The 18,878-nt window shown below is 36.7% G+C and overlaps 1 protein-coding gene and 1 pseudogene across 1 annotated transcript; both read right to left on the reverse strand.

The window, feature by feature from the left end:
• Nucleotides 1-769: 769 nt before the first annotated feature.
• On the reverse strand, nucleotides 770-5,891 carry LOC142973578 (aldehyde dehydrogenase, cytosolic 1-like). The gene is made up of 11 exons (XM_076115426.1): nucleotides 5,774-5,891; nucleotides 5,311-5,415; nucleotides 4,732-4,999; nucleotides 4,315-4,431; nucleotides 3,891-4,078; nucleotides 3,007-3,109; nucleotides 2,480-2,664; nucleotides 1,831-1,995; nucleotides 1,430-1,587; nucleotides 991-1,065; nucleotides 770-917 (listed from the first exon to the last, which is right to left on the reverse strand). Exons 1-11 carry the CDS (start codon nucleotides 5,798-5,800, stop codon nucleotides 848-850), a joined length of 1,461 nt encoding a protein of 486 aa, XP_075971541.1. The 5' UTR covers nucleotides 5,801-5,891; the 3' UTR covers nucleotides 770-847.
• A 1,684-nt stretch (nucleotides 5,892-7,575) lies between these two features.
• Nucleotides 7,576-18,219, reverse strand: LOC142973579 (aldehyde dehydrogenase 1A1-like; annotated as a pseudogene).
• Nucleotides 18,220-18,878: the final 659 nt, after the last annotated feature.

Here is an 18,878-nt window from a genome sequence, read left to right on the forward strand (position 1 = left end):
TTGACGACATTATCAGCTGATATTCAGGGAAAATAAAATTATCCTTTACACCCATTCAATATTTTTTTATAAAAACAACAAGGTTTTCACTACGACTTTGTACGCGTGAAGAAAAGTGTATGGGTCCAAAATATACTTCATGTTAAACCAGGTTGTAGAGCTTATGTATTTCATAAGAATCCGTTCAGTAGTTTTAGCGTTAACGTACCAAACGTACTAACATACACACTCATGAACTTTTGCCTTAAAAACATTAATTGTATTGAATGCATGCGTGACATAATATATTGAATTAAACTGATATATTGTTATCGATAAGTAACGATAATTATAGCTACTTATCAATAAGTGATTGTCATAATGTTTACACTTTTCTGTTTCGACTAATCATGCCAGTCAGCCAAAATGACATGTTTTGGAACATATTTATGTAACATTCCTATCAAATATTTATAGGTGACGGGAAATTACGCTAATTTCGATGGTGTGTAGAATCAAGTTATTAAAATATGGGACCAGAAAGCAACTAGTCTGGGTCGATAAAAAAAGAATGAAAAAATCCGATCAGAAATCTCGGTGTAATCATACAATATGAATTTAGTTTGTTGCTTTATAAAACTTACTACTGAGATTATTTTAAAACCAAAAGTCTTACCAAACGCCTACATAAGCATTTGATCAGCGAATTTTTGCAAAAAAAATTATGAGCATCTTTTGGAAAACATCGGTGATACAAAACTAGACAATACAAATTTAAATAAAAATCATGTTTCAAATAATCATAAATTTATTTTAACAATTAATAATAAACAAAAGAGACATGGGTTAAAAAAAACATAAATTACAATTAGAATTTTTTCGCCACCGCCATAGCGACAGTCTTAACTTCCAAGTAGTGCTCCACGCAATCCATGCCACTGAAATATAATAAATTAATTAGTATTACAAATTAACTATACAATCAGTTTTGAAATGCGCTTTCGGCCTTACCGTTCACGACCCAGTCCGGATCCCTTGAATCCTCCGAATGGCGCTTGGATGCTTGTGCCCAGGTAAGTGTTCACCCTGAAACAAAAATAGTTTTGTAAATTCAACCCAATAAATTTGACCCATTAATGCCCCATTGCTGGGCAAGGGTCGCCTCGCTTATTGTACGAAAATCTGCGCAGCGCCTGTAGCGAGTGCCGTGAGAACTATTTTTGCAGTATATTTAAAATATCAAACTCTCGATAATACTGACTGCAGAGAACGGCGCTATTGCTTCGCAATTTTTAACTCGTTGTTTAATGTTTGTGGGACCCACAAATAGTTGTTTCTGGTCTGGTTATACTTTACGTCCGTTGTTTGTATGTTTGTGATAGTTACCGCGACACGAACAGTTCTAAGTGCGGGAGTTGTCTTTTAAAGAAAAAGTAAAAATATATCTTACCAGACAACTCCAGATTCTACGTGTTTGGTGAACTGCAAAGCGTTATTCACGTCATTGGTGAAAATGCCTGCGGCTAGACCGAACTCAGTCGCGTTGGCACGATCGATCACCTCTTCCAAAGTGTCAAACTTCAGAATGCTTTGTACGGGTCCAAATATCTAGGAACAAAATAAAATATTTCGTTTGAAAGAAAAAAACGATACTTCGCCAACTACTTCATGTTGTCTTGAGACCTCGTGCTCGCACTTTCATAACTTATGGAACTGGCCTAATACTGACATTCATATGACTTTTAAATCCGAAGTAGTTCGCACGTTTACAACAGCCCGAGCATTAGTCTACTACGGAGTAAATTTGAAGTGACAGATCAGAAACATCTGGTAAAAAAAAAGAATACTAACCTCTTCCTTGGCGATGGTCATGTCATCTTTGACATCAACGAAGATCGTGGGTTCCAAGTAATAGCCAGAGGTACCAATTCGTTTACCACCGGTGACGAGCTTTGCACCTTCTTGTTTACCCTTCTCGATGTATCCCAATACTTTCTCCATCATGCCTTTATCGATCTGCATAAAAAATAAGGTGTAATATTTCCTTTATTTGGATCTAAAGCCAGGATACACTAAAGGACTAATGTCGACCTTGTCCGACTTCGCTCGAAGCCTGCTCTTTGCTTGTTGCCACGGAAGGTAAAGTAACGACAATGCGTGCTAAAGATACTTATGTCAAAAAATGACGCCCGCTTCGCTTGACATATCTTTAACACACATTGTTGTGGAAAATTGGTCCCCTATTGTATAGGTAGCTTAACAGACTCACTATACTTAGCTGATTGTCTCAGAAATTCCTTCCTAGATCTTAAATACTATTAGTGTAGTGGATTATTTCTAATACTAATACTACTAGTAGTGAATTATTTCTACAATCTTCTTTTCTACTCTACACCTAACATAACACAAACGAATCCAATGTTTAGTTAAACACCGTTTTCTTACAGGCCAATAATTGTCAAAATCAAATTCACATGAACCTGAAGTTTGAACTGATTACCTGAGGTCCTTGCATCGTTGTAGGCTCTCTTGGGTCACCGACTTTAATTCTCTTTGCGTGCTCAATCGCTGCTGCGATGAACTTATCATATATTTTTGAGTGGACGTAAAGTCGTGATGCAGCGATACATATCTGCCCTTGATTGCTGAACACTCCGGCAGCAGCGACGGGCACTGCCACATTCACTGAAGAAAGAAATAAGAATTGATATCGAGTATTCAATTACTAATATGGGAAGTGAAAAGCCATGACACAATCACTTGTAAAATCCCAAATCTGCCCAAAATTCACTAGTCGATCTTTAAAGCATTATTTTAATGTCTATAAAATCTAAATCGTATATTATAGTTCGAAAGTATTTATAACTTAGTAAAATAAGAATGTTCCAGTGGATCCGTATAAAACCTAACAACACTGATATATTCTAAAAGTACAACAACCTTAGGTTATGCGAAAATCCTTGAAGATCTTATCTTAGCCGCACAAGCGCCCGGACATACAAATAGGCTTTAAATAAAGTAACTTACGATCCGCATCGTCCATTATAACAAGCGGACTTTTGCCGCCAAGTTCAAGAGTGACGCGCTTCAGATTATTCGCTCCCGCTGCTTGCTGAATCAGCTTGCCGACCTGCATACAAACAAATATCAATTAACTAGTATCAGGTCAAGCTAAAGTCAATATACCGTAAATAAATCAATTAATATAATCTGAGTAGGGTCAAAAAAACTTCGATTGTTAAATTATCAGCTTGTTTATAGAAATGCTTCTTATCGGTAAATAAATATCATATTACAGACGCATAAGGTGCTCTTAAATAAAATCTCCCGAGCCTTGTTGCGAGCGCTTGTTCTAAGTGTTGCTCTAACAATAACTTATACTAACGTATTTTTAGTAATATGATAATATCTATCACTAGCTGACTCGCGAAACTTCGTTGCGTCATATAAGAAATGGGTCAAAATTTTCCCCGTTTTCGTAACATTTTTACTGGTACTTTATTCCTACTGGTCGTAGTGTGATGATATATAGCCTATAGCCTTCCTCCATAAATGGGCTATCTAACACTGAAATAATTTTTCGCGTCTCACGTTCAAACAAACAAACTCTTCAGTTTTATAATACTAGCTGACCCGCGCAACTTCGCTTGCGTCACATAAGAGAGAATGGGTCATATTTTCCCCGTTTTCGTAACATTTTTCGTTGCTACTCCGCTCCTAATGGCCGTAGCGTGATGTTATATAGCCTATAACCTTCCTCGATGAATGGACTATCTAACACTGAAAGAATTTTTCAAATCGGACCAGTAGTTCCTGAGATTAGCGCGTTCAAACAAACAAACAAACAAACAAACAAACAAACAAACTCTTCAGCTTTATAATATTAGTATAGATTAGTAAAGATTACTTACTTCATGGGATCCAGTGAATGATATCTTCGCCACATCGGGGTGGTGAGTGAGAGCGACTCCAGCAGTTTCTCCATAGCCATTGACAACATTGATGACACCTTTAGGAAGACCTGCTTCGACTAAGAGCGCAGTCAGGTACAACGCGGTCAATGGTGTCTGCTCTGCTGGCTTTACCACCACAGTACATCCTGTCATAATATTCCTTATATCAGTAAATTCTGATCGCGTGATGATGACTTATCGAAAGAGCAGTAGCTCGGTTCTCTACCACTATCGACTATCGACTAAATTTGTATGAGAAACTGAGAAGCGCCTCTAACGGGCGTCGTATGAACTATTTTGGCAGTACATTTAAAATGTCAAACTTCCGATTATCGACGGTTCCGATTGTAGAGAATTGCGCTACTGGTGTAAATTGACTTACCCGCACTCAAGGCTGTAGTAATTTTGTGAAGATACATCAGAGCAGGCGCGTTCCATGGTAGAATGAGTCCGCACACTCCAACTGGTTGTTTAAGGGTGTATGCAAACATATCCCCATCTGCAGAAGAATCGATTTAAGGAATAAGAAATATACTGAAAGATGTACTGTTGTCTGTTTCATCTCCAGTCTTAACTAGACACCGTTTGCAATATCGATAACTGTAATATTATTCATTCTTGCGTGTGTGCGGATATCCTCCGCCCATGCACAATGCATATTTGTGCTATTACATACTGGACACGCTGTGTGAGTAAATACAGAAACTTATTATCCAAATCTAGTAATTAATTACCACATTACTATTTCTAAACAACGACTTAATACAAGTAGCAAGCTGAATGGTCTGCTGTAACTTACCAACGGGGATGGTGCTTCCTTGAATCTTGTCAGCCAAACTGGCGATGTACCGAATGTGATCATCACTGCTTGCAATTAATGTTTGTGCCATTCTCATTACCATGCCATTGTTAAGAGACTCCAACTCTGCGATGTACTGGGCGTCTCTCGTCACTAGGTCTGCGAATTTGTTCAGGATCTTTACACGCTGTGAGGCGTCTAATAGACGCCATTCCGAGTTGCGGTGGAAAGCGCGTTTTGCAGCGGCCACTGCCAAGTCTACATCTGCCTATAAGCGAAAATAATAGTAAAAATCGCATTATTGTATGAATAGCTAAATTAAGTATTAGTTATATTACCTAGGTACATACTAAGTAGATATTTTGTTGCTGTTATTGTTGTTTTGGCCATGGTTTTACAAAAACGCAACCATAAAAAATAGATAAATTTGTTGTTGTAGGTAATGGCGTGCACTATGTGAGTAAAGATAATAAGTATATAATTGAAGATTAGTATAATCGGCTTAATATAAAATGCTATATCTTCTTCATAATTCTTTATTTGGTTAAAAAATATGTTGTTCGATCGGAAATCGCTTACCTTATCTCCTTCAGCGACAGATGCAATCACGGAACCATCGTGCGGATTATAAGTATCGAACGTTTTACCGCTCTGGGAGTCCACCCATTCATTGTCAATGAACAACTAGAATAAAAAATATTATTTTTATAGAACAACCACATTTTTTTGATCCACTCCTATTAACCGCTCCAGCTCATACGTTTATTTCACAAATTACTATATTAGGTTACGGCAATAATACAATGGGTACGACTCAAAATCTAAGCCCAAGCTCCTTAGTTGATGCCAAGCAACTGCAATTGCCAGGATTTGCTACGCTTGGTACTACTAGAAATTGTAGCTACAAGCGTTTTTCTTATATTGACCTAAAACAGCCACCTTAATCTAATTGTTAAACTATTTTAAACCATCATTTTTTATTCATGCGGACTAACATTGGGCAATAGATTTTTATATCTAAAGATAATAATGTATGTTTTACCTTAGTGTATTTTATCTGAGGAGCCATCGTCAACACGGTCCAATAACCACAACAATAATACGAGATAAAAATCCTCGCGTGCCTTATATCTACAGTTTTCGTTCGGTCACCTTATAAAAACAAAGCATGATATCACTCTGTTTGGCCATTTGACGATAGTGTGATGAAATTGCATAATAATATTTTGTAAAAGTCTATATGACAAATAAGATTTAATTGAATTAAATGTCGTATGAATTAAAATTATCGCGGAGAAATTGATAATAGGGCTAGGGGCAACATACGAATATTTGTAAATATCCATCTAGTTACCTACCTACATATATTGGCAAACTAAAGACTTTCTACCTTTCGATGTGCTCATTAATACTCCTTACCAATAGGAGTGAATGTGAGAAAACGGTACAAGATGTATGTACCTGGTGCAAAGTGGTCTGTTCAAATCCCGCATCGCAACAGACACTTCCAAAGTTACAGAGATTGTTTAAATTACTGAAATTAGTGTCGCTCAACATCCCTTCAAGCAGTGAGAACAATATTATCAAGAGTCTAGCTATTTTAGATACACCTGACGATAAAAAACTCGGGATTAAGATAGTTTTAGACACTGTTACCATAAATAATTTGTATGGTAACAGTGTGCACGTGTAACAATCATTATTTTCTATAAATATTAGCTGATAAAATCAAACAACGATTATTCGATATATCACATCTAAATCTTTTTTTATTCGTGGATTGCATGAGTAGCACAATTGAGTTTACTTATATCTGTTTGTGCGAATCATGCAATATGGACAAGTTTTTTGAACTGTTTTAGAACATGATTATGTAGGTGCAACATTAGTTATCTATCATACGCCAGTAAATGTTACGCAATTTCATGCCTTCATTACTAATATATTAGGCACATCCACACCAAAACGCGTTTCTCTACTAATATCGACTACCGACAATCAGTTTGTCATCGAGAAATGTTGTATGAAAATCTGTGCAGCGCCTCTGACGGCTGTCGTAGGAATTATTTTGCCAGTAAATTTTAAATGTCAAACTTTCGATACTCGACAGTACCGACTGTACAGAATCGCGCTACTGATCGCGTTTAGAAGCAGGGTGGTGAAGACGTACCGCGCGCGATGCAAAAAACAACGTAGAAGCGCCATCAATCCACATTCCATGACCCATGGTCCTTGGATCGTATGCTACGAGATGGCCGATCCAAGATAAATAGTTTCGTGTGGATTTGGACATGGACATTTTGACAGGTAAAGTCTGGAAAAGTAGTACTTTCGAAATTCATACAAAATTCCCCGATAGCTATATAAGCTAATCGTTGTCAGTAGTCAATAGGTAATTGCGTCTTTACACAGTTTCATATGATGACTGCCTCTGTGGTGCATTCGGTAGCGTATGCGATTGTGGCTACCAAGTCTTAGTCGGTCGAATCCTGGGGCGGGCCAAAAAATCTTTCTTGATAGTAATTTCTCAGAGATTGCCTAGAGTTAAGAAATTGCGGTTGTAGACCTCCGTGAATGGTAGAGCACGTAAAACCGTCGGTCACGCGCCTGACTTTCCCCACCTGACCATGAGAGTAAGGGAATAAAGAGTGACCTTGAGTATTGTGCACACACTTCGACACTATAAACAAAATCCTACACAGTTGGCTGGGTTTCAACTGTCCCCTGTAGCCCAATATCGGCCAGGAGGACACATTATTTACAACGTGTGTTACATTCGCGGCGCATCCACCGCGCCCTTGACAGATCCTAGTGCACACGTACAACATAATAAAACCCAATGATAATATTATTTATTTTATTAACAATACACTTAAAAGTATAAAATATGTATAACAAGTACTTAAATCACAAATAATGCTTTTTATTGTGTAACGTATAGTTGAACACAACACAGGAGACAAGTCATTTATTTATATTGTCTTGGGCAAATCAATGATCACGCTCTTGACCTCCATATATTCCATGAGAGCTTCCAAACCACTGAAACAATAATTTCCATATTATTATCTGTAGCACGATCCTCTACAGTTAGTACCGTCGAGTATCGAAACTTTGACGTTTAAAATGTACTGCCAAAATAGTTGCTACGACGCCCGTTAGAGGCGCTGAACCGATTGTGATTCAACATTTTTCGACAGCTAGCCGGTTGTCGGTAGTCGATATTGGTAGGTAGAGAATCGAGGTACCTACCAAAAATTTAAGGAAGATAATTTAAAAAAACTCTTTTCGTCCTACACACTTTTTTCTACTTATAATCTACCAATTTACCTGCCAGTTCCAATAGACCACAATTGAACAGAAAAATAAAAAAGGCTAAGACAGCACTTAGAGTTGTCTAAACAAAAAAGAAACAAACTCAAAGAGAGTTTCATAAATTAAAGTCAATAAAACTTTCTATCAAAACAAATTGCATTCGTACTCAGATTCTTCAGCCGTGGCCATTCTATGCAATGTCCTTTAGAAAGTTTTCAAAGTTGTTCGAAAACCCTCGACGTACATGCATCTAACTTTGAACTCTCATAGTGAAGTATGTGATGCGCTATTCAACGTTTTTATATCTAAAGATATATGTGACGCGCAATTCAAATTCAATTCTAAAATATATCCTTACAATAAGCTAAAAATCTAAAAATTTACCAGATTACTCTAAACTGTATTAAGAAATTAGTGCAAGTAATGACACGCAAAAGTTGTAGCAAATTAAAATGTGCCGCAAATTACTTAGTGCAAGGCCGCAAGGGTAAGTACAAAATGGGTGCAGCTCTCTAAAACTAATCGTCATTGGAGTATTATAATATCAAAATACGTAAGGTAGATTCAGTAGATTGTTTAAAAAGTACGGTTTTCCCCCAACCAAAATGTCGTAAGCGCCATGATTTTATGCATTTAATACAATGACTTGTTGCTGATTGGTATTATAACCAGTCATATCTAAATATAGTTGAACATAAAAGATTAAAGAACAACTAACTATCAACAATCTATTTCCACATTATAAACTAAGATAAACGGCCCGATATCTAACGATCTGTTAAGATTAATGAATTAAAATTAAGTGACGAGCATTATACTAATAAATAATACTAACCCTTCACGACCAATTCCTGAATCTTTGAATCCTCCAAACGGCATGAATGAACTTTTGAAGTATGAGTTCACCCTGTGAATACAAAAAGAAAAGATTAAGTTGTCCTTAAATTAAAGTCACATTTTGATTATGAATGAAAAACTATAGTGTTGCCTTCGTATTAAACTTGAAGAAACTATGTTATGAATTACGCAAAAGGTGCTGATCAATTTATCTTTATATATATAATTCTTCTGTAAGTGTGTATGTCACTGAACTTCTCTTAAACAACAGGACCGATTTTGATGAAATTTTTTGTGTGGGTTCAAGGGGATCTGAGAATGGTTTAGATTCACAATTTTGTCCGCTGGACAATGTTTTTTTAATTATTTTTTAATTTATTAGACAGGACAACGTCTGTCGGGTCCGCTAGTATATTATAATACTCGAAGAGAGTTAGTAAATAATCTTTCCTCGCCTCGAAAGAATTACTATGGCGGCAATAATTATGAAGACTATGTTTTAAAATGTGTTACAAAATTGGTATAAGTCTCTCACCAAACAGTGCCGGCTTCAACTAGTTTGGTGAATTGCAGAGCTGTAGTGACGTTGGTAGTAAAGATTCCAGCCGCTAAGCCGTAGTTTGTATCGTTGGCGCGGTCGATCACCTCCTCAAATGTTTCGAACTTGAATATACTCTGCACTGGGCCGAAGATCTGGCAAGAAGAATAAAAGCCATCTAGTTTAAGAATATAAGTCCAGTCGTTGACTCCTACCACTTTTCTACCATTAAAAAACATGTCAATGAATGAGAAATCGTGTCTGGGGAACATTTGACATTCAAAATTACTCAAAGAAAATAGTAGCGCAAATCTCTACCACCATCGATTATCGACAACCTATAGCTATCAAGAAATATTGTTTTTGCAGTACATTTTAAACGTTTAACTCTCTATACTCGTTAGTACCGAGTGTAAAGAGTCGCTTTACAGTTTTTTCATCATACGCCCGGCGCACTGCGCAGATTTTCATTCATTTATAGCTGTATTTTCTCTATACAATGTGAATTTGTATGATCATTTTTAAATTAAAAAGAACAATTATATTTAAGATTCAAAGTAGAAACCGAAAGCTTTATTACTCCAGAAACAAACAGTATAAATAACTAGCCTGTTTATCCGTTATTGCGTGAGACTAAAGCCTATATTACCAAATCGGTAGTCTGCATCAGTAGTAACAACCAAGAGAGCTATGTAACCACAGCAAAAGGCATGAACATCAGTACTACTCTGATTTTCAGTGCGAATTCTACCGATTTTGCGGTTACACCAAAATACGATATTCTCGTTTGTATTTACATTTACCTCTCAACAGTATTTGCGCATCTCTCTTGGGGTTTTATGATACACAAGCAAAAGTAACTAGGAAATCTTAACACATTAACAGAAATGAAAGCTTTCAGATCCTTTTGATAACATTTGTCGCAATATTTCAACTGATAAGAGTTCTCATTCCATTTTCCAAGAAAACATTTCTGCTAACGAGTTTTCGACTCAAGATATTCTGTTCCCTTATTTACGATCACAAGTACCATTCACACACGGCTGTAAACCACTAGCAGTACGTATGTATTTTGTGCTTTAGACCTAAATAACCGTAAAGGGCCCTTAAAAAGCTAATATTTATTTCGTACATGTGTATAAAGCATTTTTTATATTTTTGTAGAACAGCGATAATAGTCAAAATCGTATCCATTTCGTGAGTGCTGTTGTGTGTTGACAGTTAAAAGTAAATATGAACGTAGCCATTATTTTGATTAATTTGCCCTTTTAAGGATTAATTGGCCTTAATGTGTTTATAGGCATAAACTAATGTTGTAGACCTAAGTGCTTAATAAACATAATATGGAAAAAAATATTACATTATTCAGTAGCGATTCTCTAGAATCGGAACCATCGAGTATCGTGAGTTTGGCATTTAAAATGTACTGCCAAAATAGTTTATACGACGTAAGCTAGAGGCGCTGATCAGGTCTTCAAAAAAAATACTCGATAGCTAGCCGGTTGTCGGTAGTCGATAGTGGTATAAAATCAAGCACAGATTATATAGATAAGAAGACATTTGACAGATTCTCTACGTAAAATCTGTCTGCAAACAAAATAGTAGAATAGACTTATCTAAGGACGTAAAATCTGCACAAATGTGATCAAATGATTACCTCTTCCCTAGCAATGGTCATATCATCGGTCACGTTGACAAACACGGTGGGTTCAATATAGTATCCCTTAGTACCGACTGGCTTGCCTCCCGTCACACACTTGGCACCTTCTTGTTTACCCTTCTCGATGTAACCCAATACTTTCTTGAACATAACTTCGTCTATCTGTGAAAATAAAATGTAATTTTTGATAAGAATATGTCACTTGTGAATCTCTCGTGGGAATTAGGCTTAAATTCCTCTTACGCCGAATCGAAACCGTTATACAGGGTCGTCTTATAAAAGCTGGTGATATTTTGCTAGGCGAATGGCGATACTTCCCGTGCATCTGATCACGATTCCGCTTCTATTGGGTTATACAGGTTGTAAAACATGGTGTACCAAAAAATTGCTTGGTATTTTTGTGACACAAATTGTGTTATATCTATAGAGATAAAACTAAATTGATATATTGAAAATTCTGCCTAGGCTATCGTATGTATGCGTCAGCGTATACCCGACGGGCAGCAATCCTAAAGGGAGGGTATAAGGAATATTTAGTAATAAGCCTATCCAGAAACATTAATCACTAACTAACCCCCGGCTTCTGAGGTATATTTAGCGGTAGTTTATCTATTCAATAGCGTTTTTTTATGTGAGTTTAAACGTTATTGAATAGATAAACTACCGGTAAATGTACTCAGAAACCGGGGGTAAGGCACTTCACGACAGTACTGACGGATATGTAAAAAAACACTCGTTTTACGTAAATGTTCACACTGTCACGTGCCTCTGCTGGTGTGCCTTTACAATTCGATTTACTAACTGTGATGTGCCAGCCAATGCCAAAATTACCATAAATTTAACGTTGTACAGTACGAAGTAAAATAAATTGCATTACATCACTGTCATGCGTTTTTTGTTATGTCAAAGGTCTTATACCAGCTGTATAGTCCTTAAATAACATCTAAGAGAACTCTTAAACTCTACTTCTACAGTATTCTAAAGAAACTAATACTTGAGCACGCGGAGCAACCTTATCCACCAAATAATTTATAATCTGCCAGTATCATTTAGTCATCGTTTCATACTAATACCATTGGTAATATAGGAGACAATAAACTCTGAATCAATATTGTTATTGTTCTAGAAAATTCTAGATTTTCCTCGTCTGTGATGTCTTGAACTCAATATACGGATAAATTAATGAATTTTACTGAAATGTACTATAATGACGTGCTGAGAATGTTGTGCTCAGAAGGCGTATATTGCTTTATAGAAAACTAATTCAATATCATCAAATAATTAAAACTCAAGTGGTACTGGGAATCGGTATTTCGTTATGTAAACAAATAATCATTTTACTGAAACCATAAAACGAAGTACTGAATAATTCACCGGCAAATATAAAACGAAATCTGTAAAACTCGTTAAAACGTTACGTTTTTAACCGACGTTGGCGAAATTAAAAACGGGCTGACGAAATGACACGTCATAAAAAAGGTGCACAGATGTTTTGAGCGTGACACGAAGCTTCAAAGTTATAATAACTAGGTTTAAAAACATAATTTACCTGTGGTCCGTGTTGCGTGGTTGGGTCAGCCGGGTTGCCTATCTTAAGGCTCTGAGCATGTTTGACAATCCCTTCAACAAACTTGTCGTAGATGCCAGATTGCACAAACACACGGGACCCCGCTATACATATTTGTCCTTGATGGAAGAATATTGCGTTTGCAGCGTGCGGGATCGCAAGGCTCACTAGAAGATTAAAAAGTATATTGAATTGCAGCAATATGTCACTGCAGCAGCTGTGTCTTACAAATTAATGTTTAACGTACTTATAGAAAGATATAAATGGGAATTCTGTCCTTTAAAGTAAAAATTACTTGCTTATTTCAATCGCGAATAGAGGCACCCTAAACAACTTTGATACAATATTTTAATGTCAATATAATTGCATAATAACTTACGATCGGCATCATTCATTATGACTAGGGGACTCTTGCCACCAAGCTCTAGACACACTCGCTTCAGATTGTTCACACCAGCCGCTTGCTGAATCAATTTTCCGACCTGTAATAAAATACTTCACTGTATTTGTTTGTACAATGGCCTTTGTCTAAGGTCAGTTCCAACTACTACAAAATGTGGTTAATTAGAAATGCCTGCAAACATCCTTGGGTAACTTCAAAGTTTGGGATAGTTGGAAACTGTTGCTTGAATAAAGTATTTCAATGTCGAAACTGAGTTTAAGCGATGATTTCAAAGACGGAGCGATAATAATAATTCAGATTATTTATATTGTATTCCTTCTTGAACTTACTTCGACAGATCCTGTAAAAGATATCTTGATGACGTCAGGGTGGTGTGAGAGAGCAGATCCGGCAGTTTCACCAAATCCATTGACGACATTGACAACGCCTTTGGGAACGCCAGCCTCCATCAATAAAGCTGCTAGTGCGAGGGCCGTCAATGGAGTTTGTTCCGCAGGTTTGACAACTACCGTGCAGCCTGAAACAGAAATAGTCTAGTTTTAATTGTTTTTATTTTTTAAATGTTTTATTACAAAATAATTCCCGATTAGATTTCGGTTTTTCTGGCGACTATGGTTACCGATACTTTTTGGTTCGCCAACCTTAATTTTTTTTATGAAAATCGAAGAGATACCATGTCCACGCTCTATCCCTGCCTTAAGTTCCATCTGACTTGCACCTAAGGATTAGTTGTCTGCTCGTGCCGTTACCAATTTTAATCCGATAAGTCCTGTCTGCTTCTTCAAAGCATGTGAAAATAAAACTTCTACGAATATTGGCGAAATTGTTCCAATTTATCTTAGGCTATATTTAACTCACAAAGATAGAAGAGAATCATTACAAACTTTCCCGTAGTACTTTAGTTATTGTTGTAATTTATTAGTTCTCATTCGAACTTTATAACCGATAAATTATTTCATGCGATATTTGCTGTTAAGTTAATATCTCGGTGCTATAAATATTCGTTATAGCGGCCCGTCATGGCTGCGCACGGGTGGACATTTATTTTTTTCTTGCGATTAAACTAGCCTATACCAGTGATAGTGTAATATTTATTTGATTAAGGATTTTTTCAATCGGTCCAGTACTCTCTCGGCCAATTAGTTTCTATAATATTATAATAATAAAAAATAGTATATATGTTACTGTAAAAGCCCGAACTATGGTAAATCTTAGGTTTTACCGGAAAATCTTAGGATTTACCACCGTTCGGGCTTTTACAGTAACATATATAGTATAGATTAAACTGCCTCTGTGGCGCGGTCGGTAGTGTATGCGGCTGCCGTGCGAGAGGTCTCGGGTTCGAATCCTGGGTCGGGCCAAAAAGTCTTTTCTGAGATTTTCTGTTAAGAATTTCTTAGAGATTGCCCGGAGTTGGGAAGTTGAGGTCGAAGACCTCCGTGCCTCGGAGAGCATGTAAAGCCGTCGGTCCTGCGCCTGACCTCTCACTGGTCGTGTCGGTTATCCGTCCCACCGGGCTATGAGAGTGATGGAATAGAGAGTGTACCTGTGTATTGTACACACACTTGGACACTATAAACAAAGTCCTGCATAGATGGCCCGTTTCAATGAAACTGACCGCCGTAGCCGTATATCGGCTAGGAGGAGGACATTATTATACATAGATTAAACCTTACCAGCAGCCAAAGCAGTACAGACTTTGTTGATGAAAATGAACATAGGACCATTCCACGGAAGGATCAGACCAGCAACGCCCATTGGCTGCTTCAAAGTATAGGAAAATGAATCACCATCTGCAAAGAATACAATATTTTATTCGTTTTCTGTGTGTATATCATAGAATTTAGTATTGTATTCTTTTTAAATACGTAGCGAAGATAGTTCTTTTAAAATCCATCGTACTGGTAATGACTGATTAAGTTGTCTTATAAAATAATTCTAAATCAGATAGAAATTTCTATTTTAATGACAAATAAGTAAAGTTTGAAAATCGACTCCAATCTTATTTCGTAACATATTTATACCTGGAGGATAGTATCACCAAGAGTCTTATTCGCACAGCTGGCAAGATACCGTATGTTCCTGGTTATCATCGGTAGGAACATTTTTAATCCATTGAGTACCATGCCGTTGTTTAATGACTCCAGTTCGCTGAGGTACTTCACGTCTCTTTCCACCAGGTCGGCAAACTTGTTGAGTAGCTCTCCTCGTTGCGTCGCGTCTAGTTGACGCCATGGTGAATTCCGGTGAAATGCGCGCTTTGCAGCTGCTACAGCCAGGTCTATGTCCGCCTACAAAGTGCATAAAAAAATTAACTGATGTTGGCGTGTGCAAAGGCTAAAGTGTCAAAATCCTAGCCATAATGGCTATTACACACAGTGCCGCCGGCACAAGTCGCGCAGAGCAGTCAGTGCCCAGCATTACCGCTCGAATGCTAGAAACAAATGACGCCGGCAAGCCGCGTAACCCGCTGGCAGATGCGGTCACCATGCCTGGCGGATCGGCCTCCGGCACTGTGTGTAGTAGACCGAGAATGCATTATTATTTTTGAGACTTTTGCTGTAAATGAAACAATAGGCAAATCAGAGCGGCGATTCCTTACTATTCGACTTATCGACGAGAATCGCGCTCCAGGATATGACCGAATTTAGAAGACCCAGCGCATCTTACATACTATAACGATTTTTACCCGTAGTAGTACCTCCTACTAATAGCTTGCCTGCCGCTTCATTAACTAGTCCCTATTTCGCACAATAACAGTCTCAAGACTTAATAATTAATTAGGTAAATAAAGCACAGTAGTTAATATTCAGGTTAGGATATTTACGGCTATGTACTTTGTTTATATAGGTATATAACTGCTACATATTATTTTCCCCATCACGAACGTTTTTTCTATAAATACCTACATATAGTTTCCTGTTTACTACTAGGCAGAAGAATATTGTCAGCTACTACCAATTTAAAAAAAAATCCATGTGTGTTTTCATTAACAACTGAGCAATATTTTCACTGTCTCCGTGGCGCAGTGGTTTATTAAGGTCGCCACGCCAATACCACTGCGTCGGGAGGTTGTGGGTTCGATTCCCACACGGAACAATTATTGCTATCCACAAATAATTATTTCGGGTCTGGTTGTACTTTGTGTCCGTTGTTTGTATGTTTGTAAAAGACACGCGACACAAGTGGAATAAATTCTTAGTGGGGGAGTTGTCGATTAAAAAAAATCGTTCGATTCGGCAGTATTTATCGAACAACAAATCGACTAAAAGCAATTACTGTATTTGTTCGATTCCGATCATCACAATTCGTTTTAAACATTTAGGCGCGGCGATGTTGAGCCGATTAATGCCGAACCGAATATGTGGGTAGCAAGTGTAAAGTTTAATTACTTGTATCCAAAACAATATTAATGATGTCTACATCAGACCGAAATTCGCGGTCTATCTTATTTTATACGTAGATATACCAATACCGGTTGTCTGTCTACATTCCTTTATGGCCTCTTGCTGTTTTGATGATAGAAATACATATACATCAACTTTTTTCATAGCAGCAAACAGCGCCGAGGTCAGCGCAGTATTTATTTTAATTGTGTTGTTTAGGTACCGACTAGACATTGATTGCAATGTTACAAAGTCCTTTTAGAGCTATTTTCGATAAAACTGACCAACAGAACTATAATAAATTGGGATAATATTTTTAAAGATTTCAATAATATGCTTGTATTTATGCAGTAAATAATGTAACCAAATCAAATAAATGTTTTTTTTTTCGATAATTGAATTATTGTTGTAAGCGCAATTCATAGGATTGTTGATTGTTACTATCTAATCTGACGTGACTTCAAAATATCAGTTAGAAAATATATTCGATCTATAGAGACCTACCAATATGTGGTATAACTGGTTCATATTGGTAGATTCATCTAGCTTCAACTCACTGCTTTTTGTAAAAAACCATAATTTTTCATACCTTATCTCCTTCAGCAACTGAGGCGATGACAGATCCATCGTGAGGGGTGCGAGTTTCAAAAGTTTTGCCGCTCTTCGAATCCACCCATTCGTTATCGATGAACAACTACAAATAGAAACATTCATTTTATATAACCAGTATTTCGAATTTACATTTACTGAGCATGCAAAGTCCCCAACCCGCACTTGCCCAGCGTGGCGAATTCGAAACCCTTCACCAGCAGTGGGACAGTAATGGGTCTTGCGGTCGTGACTAACTTAAGAAATGCTGTAATGCAAGTTGCACATAATATGTGCAAAATTCGTCAACTAGGTTTTTGTAAAATTATATACTATATTAAGAATGCAGTATATGTACTGTAACTAGTCTTGGAACTATATTTTGCTGTCGAACTATTAACTTACATATTATTTTAAGGTGGTATTATGAGGACAAATAACTTGTTTTTACTTTGTCTTCTTCGATCACATTTGAAGCTATACATGAGTGAAAAGGACCAAGCAGTATGTAACTTACGTTTATTTGTAAGGAAGTTAGTAACTCAGTATTCAAGTTAATGCTCTGTTATGTAAATAGTGCTAGACAGGATGCCAATTAATAGTCAATAGAGTCATTTTTGTATTTTTCCGTTGGAGTAGACGCTTAACAATATTGTATAGGTAGGTAGATACCTAGACGATTATCTTTTATTGCGGTATAATAACATATTTGCTAAGTTAAGGATATATGCTTAACTTAAAAAAGGGTTTACCAAAATTTTCCAATACTTATTTACTCTTAATTTATTGTCAATAGTTGTGGAATTATGTAGGTAACTTATATGAATAATTTAGAGACCGGTATTTATATAAATGTATTCAAACATTTCAAAACGAATCAAACAAAATATAACAAAAGCTGAGCATAAATAATAATATGTTTACCTAATAATTAACCTGCCAAATCTAAATTCGTGATTGTTTTGAGAAAGTAAAATGAAAGAATATTAATAAAGCAATTATCAAGGCAAGTAAAGAGAGTCATTATTCGATAAGAATGTGTTATAATTTGTATGGATACAATAGCACATATCTTACATTATTTTTGTATGAGGTAATATTACTTATAAATTCTTATATGGTTTTACCTTAGTATATTTAATTTGTGGAGCCATTTTAAACACAAAAACACCGGCGCAATAACAAGTTAAAACCTCGACTGCGAGTATAGCGTTGATAGCATGTTATATTATTATGTTTACTTACGCACACATACACGTAGATGTATGTCCATGAATGAGCACGCACTTACACATGGACAGCACAAATAAGATGACTTCACAATGACGGTTACTTTTTTATTAGGTGTAGGTATATACTACGGGATGTAAAGTTTATTGCATAATACGTGTATCTATACTAATATTATAAAGCTGAAGAGTTTGTTTGTTTGAATGTTTGTTAGTTTGTTAGTTAGTTAGTTTGTTTGTTTGTTTGTTTCTTTGAACGCGCTAATCTCAGGAACTACTGGTCCGATTTGAAAAAATCTTTCAGTGTTAAGCAGCCCATTTATTGAGTAAGGCTATATATCATCACGCTACGACCAATAGGAGCAGAGTACCAGTAAGAAATGTTACAAAAACGGGGAAAAATTTCACCCATTGTCTCTTATGTGACGCAGGCGAAGTTGCGCGGGTCAGCTGGTACAATAACAATGTGTAACAATTTGTTGACCGCTCGTCCTGTAGTTCGAGCTGCATAGTACACGCCTGTGAGTAAAGCGGTCTCGAGTTTGCTTTTAAGTAGTTCATTGCGTTAGTGCATTGCTCAAACCAGTCGGAAGATTGATCCTGAAAATATAAATTATTCGTTGA

This window comes from Anticarsia gemmatalis, chromosome 6 (genome assembly GCF_050436995.1).
Source record: "Anticarsia gemmatalis isolate Benzon Research Colony breed Stoneville strain chromosome 6, ilAntGemm2 primary, whole genome shotgun sequence".
NCBI classification, from domain to species: domain Eukaryota; kingdom Metazoa; phylum Arthropoda; class Insecta; order Lepidoptera; family Erebidae; genus Anticarsia; species Anticarsia gemmatalis.

Bases quoted from the DNA above. Each gene is read 5' to 3' on its own strand.
- LOC142973578 (XM_076115426.1), bottom strand. From the start codon at position 5,800: ATGGCTCCTCAGATAAAATACACTAAG. The intron at 2,665-3,006 runs GTAAGTTACTTT...TTCTTTCTTCAG, and splicing joins TATAATGGACGATGCGGATC to TGAATGTGGCAGTGCCCGTC. The intron at 918-990 runs GTAAGGCCGAAA...ATTATATTTCAG, and splicing joins TCCGGACTGGGTCGTGAACG to TGGCATGGATTGCGTGGAGC.